Source organism: Heterodontus francisci, chromosome 1 (genome assembly GCF_036365525.1).
Source record: "Heterodontus francisci isolate sHetFra1 chromosome 1, sHetFra1.hap1, whole genome shotgun sequence".
Lineage (NCBI taxonomy): Eukaryota > Metazoa > Chordata > Chondrichthyes > Heterodontiformes > Heterodontidae > Heterodontus > Heterodontus francisci.
In genome coordinates, this window is record NC_090371.1 from 52,493,166 (window position 1) to 52,509,423 (window position 16,258).

General features: G+C 42.1%; 1 protein-coding gene across 1 annotated transcript in view; it reads left to right on the plus strand.

The window, feature by feature from the left end:
- Window positions 1-399: 399 nt before the first annotated feature.
- dcc (DCC netrin 1 receptor) overlaps window positions 400-16,258 on the plus strand; it is a 1,023,267-nt gene continuing 1,007,408 nt past the window's right edge. The window contains exons 1-4 of the mRNA XM_068054526.1: window positions 400-510; window positions 5,218-5,348; window positions 5,598-5,764; window positions 8,132-8,452. Of these exons, the coding sequence (XP_067910627.1) occupies window positions 400-510; window positions 5,218-5,348; window positions 5,598-5,764; window positions 8,132-8,452 (730 nt within the window). The remainder of the gene's footprint in view (window positions 511-5,217; window positions 5,349-5,597; window positions 5,765-8,131; window positions 8,453-16,258) is intronic.

Below are 16,258 nucleotides of genomic sequence, written 5' to 3' on the forward strand. Positions count from 1 at the left end.
TGACCCTGAGATGAGCTTCTGATCTCCCACCTTACCAACCCCTCCCTCCCCCAACCCCATCGCCAGGGCTCGCCACACTGGCCCTGACAACCCTAAATCCACTTACCTCTCCCTGGTTCTCCTCCAGTACTGCCGCGCTTTCAGTTCCTTCCGATTGTCTGGCAATTCTGGAGGCAGGAGGATGTCCCTAACAGTGGGCAGTTAATTAGCCGTCTACCATTAAATGCCAACAGGGGTCTGATGGAGGGCCGAGAAGGGGTATTCCCCACCCCCGCCCCACCTACCTCGGCCCACCACTGGGACCCCTGTCGCCAGAATAAAATCTGATCCTGTTTCTTTTTCAGATTTCCAGCACCCGAGGTATTTTGTTTTTGCATATGGATTTGTAAAAGGTCGATCATGCCTGACAAACTGATTGAATTTTTTGAAGAGGTGACTAAAGTAGTGGATAGTGGGATGTCTATGGACGTTATTTATATTGGCTCTAGAAGGCATTCTACAAAGTTCCTCGTAAGAGACCGGGGAATTTCATGACGTTGAGGGCAAATTATTGACCTGGTTAAGAAGTTGGCTGAGCAGAAGATACAGCAAGGTACTATAATTAGTGGGTTGTGACCAGGTGTCCAACAGGGATCTGTGTTGCGGCCTCAACTATTCACTATATTTATTCATGGCATTGATGATGGGATAGAGAGCCATATATCCCAGTTTGTCGATGACACAATGATAGGTGGCATTTTGTGCACTGTAGATAGAAGCATTGAATTACAAAGAGATAGTAAAAGATGAAGTGATTGGGCAAAACTGAGGCAAATGGATTTCACTGTACGCAAGTGTGAGGTCCTCCACTTTGGAGGGAAAAAGGATAGATCAAAGTACTTTCTAAATGGTGAAAAGCTAGAAGCAGTGGAGGTCCAAAGAGACAAAGAGACTTAGGAGTCCATGTACATAGGTCATTAAAATGTCATGAACAGGTACAGAAAATAATGAAAATGTTTCGAGATTCAGCACTGAAACAGGCCCTTCGGCCCACCGAGTCTGTGCCGACCATCAACCACCCACTTTTACTAATCCTACACTAATCCTATATCCCTACCACATCCCCACCTGTCCCTATATTTCCCTACCACCTACCTTTACTAGGGGCAATTTATAATGGCCAATTAACCTACCAACCTGCAAGTCTTTGGCATGTGGGAGGAAACCGGAGCACCCGGAGGAAACCCACGCAGACACAGGGAGAACTTGCAAACTCCACACAGGCAGTACCCAGAATTGAACCCGGGTCGTTGGAGCTGTGAGGCTGCGGTGCTAACCACTGCGCCGCCAATGTCTAATGGAATGCTGGCCTTTATATCTAGAGGACTAGAATATAAGGGGCTAGAGGTCATGCTTTAGCTATACAAAACCTTGGTTAGGCCACACCTGGAGTACTGTGAGTAGATCTGGGCACCACATCTTAGGAAGGATATATTGGCCTTGGAGGGAGTGCAGTGTAATTCACCAGAATGATACCTGGATTCCAAGGGTTAAATTACCAGGCGTGATTATGCAAACTAGGGTTGTATTCCCTGGAATTTCGATGATTTTGGGGTGATTTGATCAAAGTTTTCAAAATATTAAGGGTAGATAGAGAGAACCTATTTCTGCTGATTGGGGAATTTAGGACGAGGCGACATGGCCTAAAAATTACAGCCAAGCCTTGCAAGAGTGAAGCTACAACGACAACAACTTATATTTATATAGCACCTTAAACATAATGAAACATCCGAAGGCATTTTACAGGAGCATTGTAAAACAAAGTATGACACCGAGCCACAAAAAGAGATATTAGGCCAAAAGCTTGGTTGAAGAGGTAGGTTTTAAGGAGCGTCTGAAAGGAGGAAAGCAAGGTGGAGAGGTGTAAGAAGGGTATTCCTGAACTTTTTTTTTATTCATTCATGGGATGTAGGTGTCACTGGCCAGGCCAGCATTTATTGCCCATCCCTAATTGCCCTTGAGAAGGTGATGGTGAGCTGCCTTCTTGAAACGCTGCAGTCCATTTGGGGTAGGTATACCCACAGTGCTGTTAGGAAGGGAGTTCCAGGATTTTGACCCAGCGACAGTGAAGGAACGGCGATATAGTTCCAGGTCAGGATGGTGTGTGACTTGGAGGGGACTTGCGGCCTAGGCAATGGTGGAGCGCAGATATCTTGGAAGGTGTGGGGCTGGAGGAGAGGGTGAAGGGGTGAGGCCATGGAGCGATTTGAAAACAAGGATCCAGGAAGAATCTAAAGGGAGAGCTTAGAAGAGCGAGGAGAGGACACGAGAAGTCACTGGCGGATAGGATCAGGGAAAACCCTAAGGCCTTCTATAGGTATATCAGGAATAAAAGAATGACTAGAGTTAGATTACGGCCAATCAAGGATAGTAGTGGGAAGTTGTGTGTGGAATCAGAGGAGATAGGGGAAGCGTTAAATGAATATTTTTCATCAGTATTTACAGTAGAGAAAGAAAATGTTGTCGAGGAGAATACTGAGATACAGACTACGAGGCTAGATGGGATTGAGGTTCACAAGGAGGAGGTGTTAGCAATTTTGGAAAGTGTGAAAATAGATACGTCCCCTGGGCCAGATGGGATTGATCCTAGGATTCTCTGGGAAGCCAGGGAGGAGATTGCAGAGCCTTTGTCCTTGATCTTTATGTCGTCATTGTCGACAGGAATAGTGCCGGAAGACTGGAGGATAGCAAATGTTGTCCCCTTGTTCAAGAAGGGGAGTAGAGACAGCCCTGGTAATTGTAGACCTGTGAGCCTTACTTCGGTTGTGGGTAAAATGTTGGAAAAGGTTATAAGAGATAGGATTTATAATCATCTTGAAAAGAATAAGTTCATTAGCGATAGTCAGCACGGTTTTGTGAAGGGTAGGTCGTGCCTCACAAACCTTATTGAGTTTTTCGAGAAGGTGACCAAACAGGTGGATGAGGGTAAAGCCGTGGATGTGGTGTATATGGATTTCAGTAAGGCGTTTGATAAGGTTCCCCATGGTAGGCTATTGCAGAAAATACGGAAGTATGGGATTGAAGGTGATTTAGTGCTTTGGATCAGAAATTGGCTAGCTGAAAGAAGACAGAGGGTGGTGGTTGATGGAAAATGTTCATCTTGGAGTTTAGTTTCTAGTGGTGTACCGCAAGGATCTGTTTTGGGGCCACTGCTGTTTGTCATTTTTATAAATGACCTGGATGAGGGTGTAGAAGGGTGGGTTAGTAAATTTGCAGATGACACGAAGATCGGTGGAGTTGTGGATAGTGCCGAAGGATGTTGTAGGTTACAGAGGGATATAGATAGGCTGCAGAGCTGGGCTGTGAGATGGCAAATGGAGTTTAATGCGGAAAAGTGTGAGGTGATTCACTTTGGAAGGAGTAACAGGAATGCAGAGTACTGGGCTAATGGGAAGATTCTTGGTAGTGTCGATGAGCAGAGAGATCTTGGTGTCCAGGTACATAAATCCCTGAAAGTTGCCACCCAGGTTAATAGGGCTGTTAAGAAGGCATATGGTGTGTTAGGTTTTATTAGTAGGGGGATCGAGTTTCGGAGCCACGAGGTCATGCTGCAGCTGTACAAAACTCTGGTGCGGCCGCACCTGGAGTATTGCGTGCAGTTCTGGTCACCGCATTATAGGAAGGATGTGGAAGCTTTGGAAAGGGTGCAGAGGAGATTTACTAGGATGTTGCCTGGTATGGAGGGAAGGTCTTACGAGGAAAGGCTGAGGGACTTGAGGTTGTTTTCGTTGGAGAGAAGGAGGAGGAGAGGTGACTTAATAGAGACATATAAGATAATCAGAGGGTTAGATAGGGTGGATAGTGAGAATCTTTTTCCTCAGATAGTGATGGCAAACACGAGGGGACATAGCTTTAAGTTGAGGGGTGATAGATATAGGACAGATGTCAGAGGTAGTTTCTTTACTCAGAGAGTAGTAGGGGCGTGGAACGCCCTGCCTGCAACAGTAGTAGACTCGCCAACTTTAAGGGCATTTAAGTGGTCATTGGATAGACATATGGATGAAAATGGAATAGTGTAGGTCAGATGGTTTCACAGGTCGGCGCAACATTGAGGGCCGAAGGGCCTGTACTGCGCTGTAATGTTCTATGTTCTAATTCGATACTGAAAGGGTGGCAGAAGTTTGGGACACTCTTCCACAAATCACAGTTGATGCTGGAAAATTGTTAATTTTCAATATTTCTATTAACCAAGGTTATTAAGGAATATGGAGCCAAGTGAGTATATAGAGTTAGGTCACAAATCAGCTATGTGAATGGCGGAACAGGCTTAAAGGGCTAAATGGCCTACTTCTCTTCCTATCTTCCTAACATTAAAAAAATACAAAACGAATTGGCATACACCAGCATTTTGCACAAGCATTTTTAAATTCTCTTTTGAATGATATTTACGAGAATAGCAGGGATGAAGGCCTTTAGTTAGGAGGAGAGACTGGAGAAGCTGAAGTTGTTCTCCTTGGACCAGAGCAGAAAAGGTTAAAAGGAGATTGATAGAGGTGTTCAAAATCAAGAATGGTTTTGACAGAATAAAAATGGAGAAATTGTTTCCAGTGACAGAAAGGACGTAACCAGAGAACACATTGAAGATGGTTAGCAAAAGGACTACAGGCAATATGAAGGCATTTGTTTACATAGCAAATGGTTGTGATCTGGAATGCAATGCCTGAAATTGTGGTGGAAGCAGATTCAATAATAACTTACAAAAAGGAATTTGATAAATACTTGAAGGGAAAAAAATTACAGGGTTATGGGGACAGAGCTGAGTAGTGGAGACTAATTTGATAACTCTTTCAAAGAACTGGCACAGGCGCAATTGGCAAATGATGTCCTTCTGTCTTATATCATTCTGTAAACCCTTTCATTTTTCAGTTAAAAGTTCCTCAATTTCTTAATTTGTTTTTTTCTTTATGACCCCATGCTTGCCATGCTCCATTTCCTTTCTTGGAGGCTGGCTAGGAACCTATTACCTGCCAATACTGCTTTTAATCTTTTTGTGAGGAAGTGACTTACTCTATGATCTCCATTTATCACTGCTTTGGAAGGCAATCTTCTTCTTCATTTACTTTCTTGGTTCCTACTTGACAATGTCTCTGAAAGAAACGAAGAGAGCTGGAAGAAAATTCATTTTTGACTTCAAACCTTGTTCATTGCTTATTATTTATTCTTCTTTCATTCCCTGAGAAAAAGAATATTTGCAAGTCGATCTGTGCAGACAGTGTCACAGCAACAAAAGAGGCTCTAATGGAAGAAAAGAACAAATTGGTTGCTGGTGATGTCCCCATAAAAAGGCAAAGGTCACGGATTCCTTTCAAGTAAATTCCTGACGTGTGAAGTTTTATCACAAACCAAGATGATTATTGCTAGCTGCTCCATTTAAGAGTGTATGTGTATTTTTTAAAACCACTCATTCATTTTGGTCAGTCTATCGCCAGATGTCAATTGATGCGTCCGATTCAATTTATTTCTTCTCACCTAGTTCCACCTGCCTATGTTTTCTATTTAACGTGCCAATGCATATTGTTAACAATCTACTGGATTTAGTGAATATTTTCTGATGTTAGGGCTGAAATATGTCAGGTGACTGTTGAGGTGACATTGTGGGAGAGCAACATAAATATGATATATAATTCAGCATTTTCAGGATTTTTCACCGTCGCGAAATTACAACAGAAAAATGACAAATTGCTCATGGAACTTGTTGAAAGACATTTTGGCTCCTCTACAGATAGTACAATGTTAGGAATAGGGTGATATTCCATTGCAGTAATGCAGTTTATGTGAGTGCCTTTCTGGCCTTGCAATGCAGCAAATTTGAATCCCTTTCATCTGCAGCAGGACAGAAATTTCATGCCAACATATGCAAATGCTTAAATGGACTGAGCATACTGGATCCACTGAGCCTTAGAAGGATCATTGTTTCGCGCACCAGTCACTGACTCTGAACAACTAATGTGAACTATACTAGTCACAGATTCAGTGGAACTATTGTATGCTGCACCAGCCACAGATTCAGCACTATCATGATGAACCAATCATTCATATAGATATAAATCTCAAGAGGTATACCTGGACAATTGGCTTATCAGATCCCTATCTTTGAGGTCCTTCAGCTCAGTCATCTGGCAGTCAAAACAATTCAATGGAATTCTAGTCAAATAGCCAGAAATCCTAGCTATAAAGTAGTGAATAATCTTTGGACAAGCCAGCAGGAACAACAACATGCATTTATATAGCACCTTTAGCTTAATAAAGCACCTCTAGAATTGATTATCAAATAAAATTTCCCACTGACAAACAGTGATATTAGGAGAAAAGGCAAGTTTTGAGGAGAGTCTTAAAAATGAGAGAGAGGTTGTGAGGCAGAGAGGTTTAGGGAGGGAATTCCAGAGCTTAGGACCAGGTCAGCTGAAGATGCAGCTGTCACTGGCAGGGTAAAAACAATGGGGATGTATAAGAGGCCAAAATTGGAGGAGCGCAGCAATCTCGGAGGACTGTAAGGCTGGAGCAGATTACAGAGATTGGGAGTGGTGAGGCCAGTGGTTGGCCAGCCTTGATGCAAGTTAGGATCCAGGACAGTTACCAAATGGTTATTGCACCTTCGGACTAATTTATTGTACTCAAGAACCTGGAAGGATCGTGATACAAGCGAAAGGTTTTTTAAGGATTTTAGGCCTGATACAGGAAGCATCTTTTAGTACCCATCACCTGATCTTTCATGTAGCCTCTTTTTTGAATAATATGGATCCTTCACACAGGAGTATGCACTTAAACATGTTGCCATGGCTTTGCAAACAAGTGGTGCGATACATTGTTTCCTAAGCTTGCATTATAAAGCACACAGCACCCATACTGGTTCATTTTAACTGGAAGCCCCACCAGAATGAACAGCTATCTCCCGAAAAAAAATGATATTCCTGGAGGGACAGATGGGTGAGATTCTAATATGTGGAGAATTCCTATCATTTAAATCTATCTTCTCAAATATGGTAACTGTTTTACGTTGAATTATTTTGGAATGAATTTTCCGGGAGACATGAACATACCATTACCACACTTTTCATTATATCAATGATTGCATCATTGCAATTTACTGACCTTCTTGCAAGAAGAATCACTGGATCATTGTTGTTCAGTAGGAATTGCTGACTGGCTACAGGCATGGCTGTGGTAACACCATTGTAGCCACATGAATGAAATCTTGTAGAAGATGCCTTACACATAACATAGGTGAATGTATTTCGCATGTATATTTTTATTTAACAAACAACTACCACAAATCAGTGCAAAAGTTTGCAGTCTTTTTCACCAAAGTTTGGAATTCTGGCATGAATTGATCAGATATAGCACAACTTGGTTCAGGTTCCAGGTTTGTATCCAGCAATTGCAAGCAGTATTTTGACTTAATCAGAGAGATTGCTGAGAACGTTGACTTGTGTAATGAGACATGTCAGACCTGTCCCCACTCTCCATCCAGAACATGGTTGGATGCTGCTTGTCCTTTGCCATCACGTGCCCAATTGGAGCTGCTCAGCATTGGTTGGGCTTGCTTTTTTCTCTTGGCCTGGCATGATTATTCTGATTGGTCATGCTGAGCACTATGACAGATCCTCTCTCCATACAATGTATTGTTGATTTTATGGTGCTGAGGTGTTTTCACCCATGTTACACACCATTTTAACAGCTAACTAATATGCAGTAATCAAGAAAGTACAGTGCACATAATAAAAAAGCATTGGTGCACTCTGCTATTAATGTTACAACTATACCACAAACGTGTCAAAAGGTTGCAGTACATGTTAACATGTCATCTGAATATGAGTATTGAGATAATGTCCCTAATGACACTCTCTATTACTTATTTATTCATTTACTATTTAAAAGTGCAATTAGCCCTATAAGGATTATCAGTTAGCTACAAGTAACTAGTGGCTGAGGTATTGGACACACTGCAATAGATGACAGCACCCCTGTAATCATCGGTCAGCATCAATAGAAATAAAACTGAGAATCACCAAGTAATTTATAACTTGCAGGATTGTTCATACCAGTGCATTATTCCATTTTTAATCCACATCTTTATTTCTTTGCATTTCAGGTTCCCAGATCAAAAGATTCATAACATTGAGATTTGTTTCTGAGCCTTCCGACACTGTAACTGTGCGAGGCGGATCTTTCCTATTAAACTGCTCAGCGACAGCAGACCAAGGCCCAGTGAATATTGGCTGGAGAAAAGACGGAGTCTTCTTAAACCTGGCAATGGACGAGAGGCGGCAGCTGATGCCTGATGGATCAATAATGATACAGAACGTGGTCCACTCAAAGCACCATCGACCTGATGAAGGACTGTACCAGTGCGAGGCCTCAGTAGAGGGAGCTGGGGCGATAGTGAGCAGGACAGCTCGGCTAACTGTGGCAGGTAAGCAAGGTCGAACCTGCCAGTTAGACAGATTCCATTGAATCTAATTTCCTTGTTTTTCTCCTTTCCTACACTATTTTCTGCCAATATTGTCATTTTTATTTATACCAATTTTCTTGCCAACACAACTTGCATAAGACAAAAGGCCCAATCCAAGCTATTGACTTACTTTCAACAGGATTCTGAAGTAATGAATAATACAGGTCCACCCCTTCCGCTGATTTTCTCTCATGGGAGTATGAACTCATGTTGGAGTACAGTTCCATGAGAGTTGGCAGCCCTCTGGTACTGTGCCAAACTGGGGCTTTTCTTAATCTGTGAACTATGTGAATGGAGCATCAACATTATTTGACTGTAAGGGACATCAAAGCCAGACCTGATCCTGTCCGTATCTGATGCACACATTCCGGCAGATTCACCAGGCATCAATCAGGAAGCTCACTTTTCTCTTCCCTAGCCTGAAGACCCTGAATTGGAGCAATCCCATTGTGCTGCACTGGCTGTGATTGACAATTCCATCACACTGTAGATGAAACCATGGACCTTCTTGGCCTGTGTGGATTTGTACTGCACCTGGGAGTGAAAATACCGAACATGCTATTGGTTGAATGGTTTAATTGGTTTTCTGATGATAGGATCAGCAAATTTTCCAACTATCCTTTTATGACAGGCATTGATCAATAGGTTGCCTGCATTAGTAAAGATACAGGCTCATAAAATAGTCTCATTTTATGCCAATATAATATAGACATGAGAAGTAAAATGGTAAAAGTTGCACAAATTTCTCAGTATGGTATAATTGTGACATTTTTTCTGCATATCACGATATGTTTGGATAACATGGCATATTTTGTGCTCAAGCAGATTAAACATAAAACCGTTTCCATTGTCAGTCTGTATGTCAATAGGCAATGCAGCCTAATAAACAACTATTAAAATCAGGTTAAATGGCACATGATGAGCACAGCCTGCAATAAATAAGGACAACCATGCTGCATTTCCACAGGGACTCTCTTCTTCTTCTGCCATAACTTAAATGTGAATTTGCCTAAAAGTTTTGGTATGCTCTCATGTTGGTATTCTGCAATTTACCTTTTTTCTCCTGTCTTCTGAGGTGGATACATAGCTATTAATCAAAGGAAAACAAGAAAATTACATTGGAAAACCAGTTTTAGAAGGGATCTGCTCGTGGGATTAGATGAAGTAGATGGGAGGAGTTTCCCTGGGAGCATAAACACCGGCATGGACCATTTAGTCTGAATGGCCTGTTTCTCTACTGTAAATGCTATGTAGTTCTATGCTTAGTAACTAATATAGTGAGTGAGATATACTACATGATATAAGTGAGCTGATAATACCAATGTTAAAATGGAAGACTGGGGATGGAGCATTATACATAGTGGATCCACATTAACATATTGAAGCACAGCTAAAGCATCTCTTGCAATGATTCTCTTCACATCCTCACACCATTATTTGCAGAGTCACTACCCCAAAGGATCAGTACTTGGACCCCTTCCTTTTCCTTTCAACGTGATTTCCCTTGCAACATGCTTCCACATACACACTTGTTTCTCCTATTCCCCATTTCAACTGGTGACTTTTGGTCATATTAACTTAAGCTACTGGCGAGGAAACCCATGGGATTGGGTGGCCGTTGGTTTTACACCTGACTTCAAAGTACAGGAAAATCAGCTAGGGTGTAAATCCAGAGTTACACCCGATCCCATCAGTTTCCCGACCAACGGGTTAGGTTAAAATTGCCCCTAGATGTCAGCTTACAATTCACCATCTTCATCAAAGAAATCAGGTGTTGATCCTCTTTGGGTGATGCCCCTTTTATGAGCTGTACCCACAATATTCGGAATGTAGGAACTGTGAGATGAGAAAAGACCAAGGACCACCAAGTCGCCTTCTACCATCCTGATATTTGCAGGATACAATGATATCGGAGTTACTAACTAATCATCGTAATCAAATCTCCATCAATTAATCTACAACAGACCCAGACATGAAGTGAAGCAAACCTTAGTGGTGGAGATCTTTATGAACTTTTGTTCCAAAGTCATCTGTTTATTACACATGCTACACCTAAGTTACTCATACACTGTATCCCAAAAAGTTATTTTCTGGATTGAAGTGGCTCACTGTGGGCTTTTAGACGGGGAGGCACCAGTACCAGCAACTAGGGGGCCAGAGGCTGTTTGTGGTGTAATGAATTCTTTATGTTGTCTGATGCAACATAAATGAGATGCTTGGAGTCCAGTTGTTGAAAATCTCAAACCGGTTTATCACAGCTAACTATTATATATATAGTACAGAGCAAACTACTTACAGAACCTTCCTTTGGGTGTTACTGTTGCAGGGTGATGCTGGCATGTAGCCACATGACTACATCCTGATACTTAGCTCATTAGTATTCTAAGATTTTAAAGGGGCATCACTTTTAAAGCGATTACACAACATGTGGTACCTATGATTTCTGTACTGGGCATTCTGATACTCTTCTTATGGTAATAGAACAGGAGAGGTTTAAGGGAAATCCATTGTTTAATGATGTCCAGATGTCCCAATAATCCCTTGAAAACAAAATTAATAGCAGCTCCTGATGCACACACCAAATTAACCCATCTGCAAAACCACTGCAGATGTCTTCTGGATCTAGAATAAAAGCAAAATACTGCAGATGCTGGAAATCTGAAATGAAAACAAAGTGCTGGAAATACTCAGCAGGTCTGGCAGCATCTGTGGAGAGAGAAGCAGAGTTAACATTTCAGGTCTGTCTTCTTTCTTCAGAGTTCTGATGAATGGTCACAGACCTGAAACGTTTACTTCTCTCTCCATAGATGCTGCTGGACCTGCTGAATACTTCCAGCACTTTCTACGTACGAACATATGAATTAGGAGCAGAAGTGGCCATTTGGCCCCCATTCAGTAAGATCATGGCTGATCTGTTTGTGTCTCCAATTCCCATCTACCCCCAATAACCTTTTGATTCCCTTGCCTAACAAGAATCTATCTACCTCCACCTTAAAATTATTCAATGACCACCCCCCCCCCCACCACCTTCTGAGGCAGAGAGTTCCAAAGTCGCACAACCCTCTGAGAGAAAAAAATTCACCTCACCTCTGTTCTAAAAAGGCAAACCCTAATTTTAAAACCGTGCCCCATAGTTCTGCACTCACCCACAAGAGGAAACATCCGTTCCACATCCACCTTGTCAAGACCGTTCAGGAACTTATAAACATCAAACAAGCCTCCCCTCACTCTTCCAAACTCCAGTGAAAACAAGTCCCATCTGTCCAACCTTTCCTCCGAAGACAACCCATTCATTCCAGGTATCAATCCAGTAAACCTCCTCTAAACCGCCTCCAATACAATCACATCTTTCCTTAAATAAGGAGACCAAAACTGCACACCGTATTCGAGATGTGATCTCACCAATGCCCTGTATAATTGAAGCATAACATCCTTACTTTTATTTTCAATTCCTCTTGTAATAAAGGATAGCATTCCTGAGCCTTCTTTATTACTTGCTGTTCCTGCATACTAACTTTTTGTGACTCATGCACTAGAACACCTAGATCCCTCTGCACCTCGGAATTCTGCAGTTGTCCTCCGTTTAAGTTATACTCTGTCTTTTTATTCTTCCTGCCAAAGTGAACAATTTCACATTTTCTGACATGATACTACATCTGCCAGATTTTTGCCCACTCGCTCAACCTATCTTTATCTGTTTGCAACCTCCTTATGTCCTCTTCACAACATACTTTCCTACCTATCTTGTGTCATCTGCAGATTTAGCTACCATGCCATCACTCCCCTCATCTAAGTCATTGATATAAATTGTAAAAAGTCGAGGCCCCAGCACAGACCCCTGCGGAACTCCACTCATTTCATCCTGCCAATCAGAAAAGGACCCATTTATGCATACTCTGTGTTTTTTGCCAGCGAGCCAATCTTCTATCCAATATGTTACCCCCTACACCATAAGCTCCTACTTTGTGCAATAACCTTTTACACCTTGTCAAATACCATCTGGAAATCCAATACAGTACGTCAATTGGCTCCCCTTTATCCACAGCGCATTTTACTCCTTCAAAGAATGCCAATAAATTGGTTTCCCTTTCACAAACATGATTTCCCTTTCACAAAACCATGCTGACTGTTCCCAATTACCTTGAGTTTTTCTACGTGCCCACTTATAACCTCCTTAATGATCAATTTTAACACCTTCTTCACGACAGACGTCAAGCTAACAGGCCAATAGTTACCTGTTTTCTGCCTCCCCCTCTTCTTGAATAGAGAGGTTATATTTGCTGCTTTCCAGTCTGATGGAACCTTTCCAGAATGCAGTGAATTTTGAAAAAATAACACCAATGCATCTACTACCTCATTAGCCACCTCTTTTAAGACCCTAGGATGAAGTCCATCAGGATCCGGGGACTTGTCAGCTCACAGCTCCATCAGTTTGCTCAATTCGGCTTCCCTGGTGATTGTAATTTCACCAAGGTCCTCTCTTCCTTCCACCTCCTGATTTACAGCTAATTCTGGAATATTTTTTGTATCCTCTACAGTGAAGACAGAGGCAAAATATTTGTTCATTTTATCCGCCATTTCCTTATTATCTACAATTAACTCCCATTCTCACTCTCTGGAGGACCAGTGCTCACTTGACTTAATCTTTTCCTTTTTAAATACCTGTAGAAACTCTTACTATCAGGTTCTTACATTTCTAGCTAGCTTCCTCTCGTACTCTAATTTATTTCTCCTGATTACCTTTTAGTCATTCTCTGCCATTTATCATATTCTAACCAATCTTCTGACCTGCCACTCATCTTTGCAAAATGATATGCTTTTTCCCTAAGTTTGATGCTTTTCTTAACTTCTTTAGTTAACCACGGTTGGGGGGTCCTCCCCTTAGAATTTTTCTTTATAGTAGGAATATATTTATTCTGAGTATTCTGAAATATCCCCTTAAATGCCTGCCACTGCTTCTCAATTGATCTATCTCCTAGCCTAGCAAGCCAGTTCACTTCAGCTAGCTCAGCTTTCACACTCACATAGTTGCCCTTATTTAAGTTTAAAATACTAGTCTCAGACCCACTCTTCTTGTAGTGTTTGACTGATCAGTTTGATTGCTTAAACCTCTGGGTGGGGCTCCAGAGCAGATGTGGAATGGTGGGAGATTTCTGGAAGCTTCTGGGAGACATTTTGAAGCTGCCTCACAGAACACAGACTGCTGCCACACACTGCCTGCTATGAAAGACACAATCTGTAAGCAGACATGGAAGAAAATGAGGATCAGGAGCTAGAACCTGAACAGAATGGTTCAGAGTTCATTTCCAAAAGTGAAAGCACAGAGATCAGCACCAAAGAAAGCCCCGATGACAGCCTGATGTCTGCCTTCGAAGAACAGCAGTGGAAATTGCTAAATCCAGAGGGCAAGAATGATATGACCAAGAATTTCTCCCTGGGTTCCAGTTCGCAGCAGCTCATACTCCGAAGCCAGATGGATTGCCAGCAATCAGCGATGTTGTTCTTGACAAGATTAACCAGTCCAAACCAACTGCAAGACCTTTGGACCACTCACGAATCCTGTCCCGGGGCACAGACCTCACACCATCCTTTGGATGGTATCCACAAAGTGGGCGAGCAGGAGCAGTGCTAAATGTTGGATCAAGGAAGTCACTGCACAGGCAAAGGAGAGAACCAAGGAAGATTATTGCAAATATAACTGTAAATGATATCCAGCTAAAGAAATCTGAGAATGCATGGAAACCTACATTAAAATGTGATGATATTTCTGATGATTCTGATGAGCAAAAAACACAAACTATTCTGACAATTGAGAAGGATCCTGAACAAGCTCATGCCACATATGTTTCAACAGTTGATGAAGCAGGTTCAGGATCTGACAATTGATTCAGAGGAGAGGCTGAAGGGAGTGACCTAAGAGAATTTCCTTTCTCAAAGACTATCACCGTACTTCGAGAAAACCGAAAATTTGAATGCTACGAAATAACCTGATGTATATATGTTTGTTGTTTAGGATACGTTAATGTGAAAATAGTATCTTTAGTCAAAAGAGGGAAAAATGTAGTGTTTGACTGATCAGTTTGATTGCTTAAACCTCTAGTGGACCTAGAGAGCAGAAGTGGAATTGTGAGAAATTTCTGGAAGCTTCTGGGAGACATTTTGAAGCTGCCTCACAGAACACAGGATATTGCCAAACACTGCCTGCCATGAAAGACCTGTGCCACAATTTATAAGACTGTTTATTGTTAGTGTTAATGTGCTTGAAATAAACCAACTGGTTATTTAACACAGTGTGATATCTGCATTGCTCGGAGTTAAATCAGATATTGAAATTAAACCCAGAGTAAAAATACTCCTTCCTTTCAAACTGGATGTAAAATTCAATCATATTGCGGCCGCTAGAGTTGTCTTTACTCTGAGGCCATTAATTAATCCTGTCACATTACACAATGCCAAGTCTAATATAACTTGCTCTCTGGTTGGTTGCAGAATATGCTGCTCTAAAGAAACTATCTCAAAATCATTCTATGAACCCCTTATCCAGGCTACTATTGCCAATCTGATTTTTCCAGTTTATATGTAGATAAAAATCACCCATGATTATTGCTGTCCCTTTATCACAAGCACCCAATATTTCTTCCTGTATACTTTGTCCTACATTATGGTTACTGTTAGGGGGCCTGTAGACCACTCCCACTAGTAACTTCTTTCCCCTACTATTCCTCAACTCCATTCAAACTGATTCTATATCCTGATTTCCTGAACCAAGGACATCTCTAACTATTGCACCAATGCCATCCTTGACTAAGAGTGCTACCCCTCCACCTTTACCTAGCTTTCTATTCTTCTTGAATGTCATATACCCCTCAATATTCAGGACCCAATCCTTGTCATCTTGCAGCCACGTCTCCGTAATGGCTATCAGATCATATTTATTTACTTCAATGTGCGCTATCAGTTTGTCTACCTTGTTATGACTGCTATGACTTCAGATACAGAACCTTTAGTTTTGTCTTTTTGTTATCTTTAGAACATCTAGTCTCGACCGTTGGTGTGTTCTTAGGTTTTTTTCTTTCTGTCCCTTCGTGTCATTCTCTGACCTTCATTTCCTACATTACTATTCTGCTTTCCTGCCTTGGCTCAAGCCCTTTGGTTTGCTACATCTACCCAGGCTTGATCCCTCACCCACCCGCCCTTGTTTAGTTTAAAGCCCTCTCTACTCCCCTAGTTATACGGTTTGCTAGAACACTGGTCCCAGCATGGTTCAGGTGCAGACTGTCCCAACGGTACAGCCCCCCTTTCCCCAGTACTGGTGCCAGTGCCCCCATGAACCGAAACTCACTTATCCCACTCCTGTCTTTGAGCCATGTATTCATTTCACTAATCCTATGTTCCCTCTGCTAATTGGCACGTGGTTTAGGTAATAATCCAGAGATTATTACCCTTGAGGTTCTGCTCTTCAATTTGGTGCCTAGCTCCGCATATTGTCTGAGCAGAACCTCTTTCCTAGTCCTACCTATGTCGTTGGCACCTATATGGGCCACGACAACTGGATCCTCCCCCTCCCACTCCAAGTTCCTGTTCAGCCCTGAGCAGATGTCCCGAACCCTGACACTGGGTAGGCAACACAGCCTTCTGGTCTAACGCTCCCAGTTGCACAGAACAGTGTCAATCCCCCTCACTATACTATCCTCTACTACCACTACATTCCTTTTTGCTCCCCCCCACTTGAATGGCTTCCTGTACCACAGTGTCATGGCCAGTTTG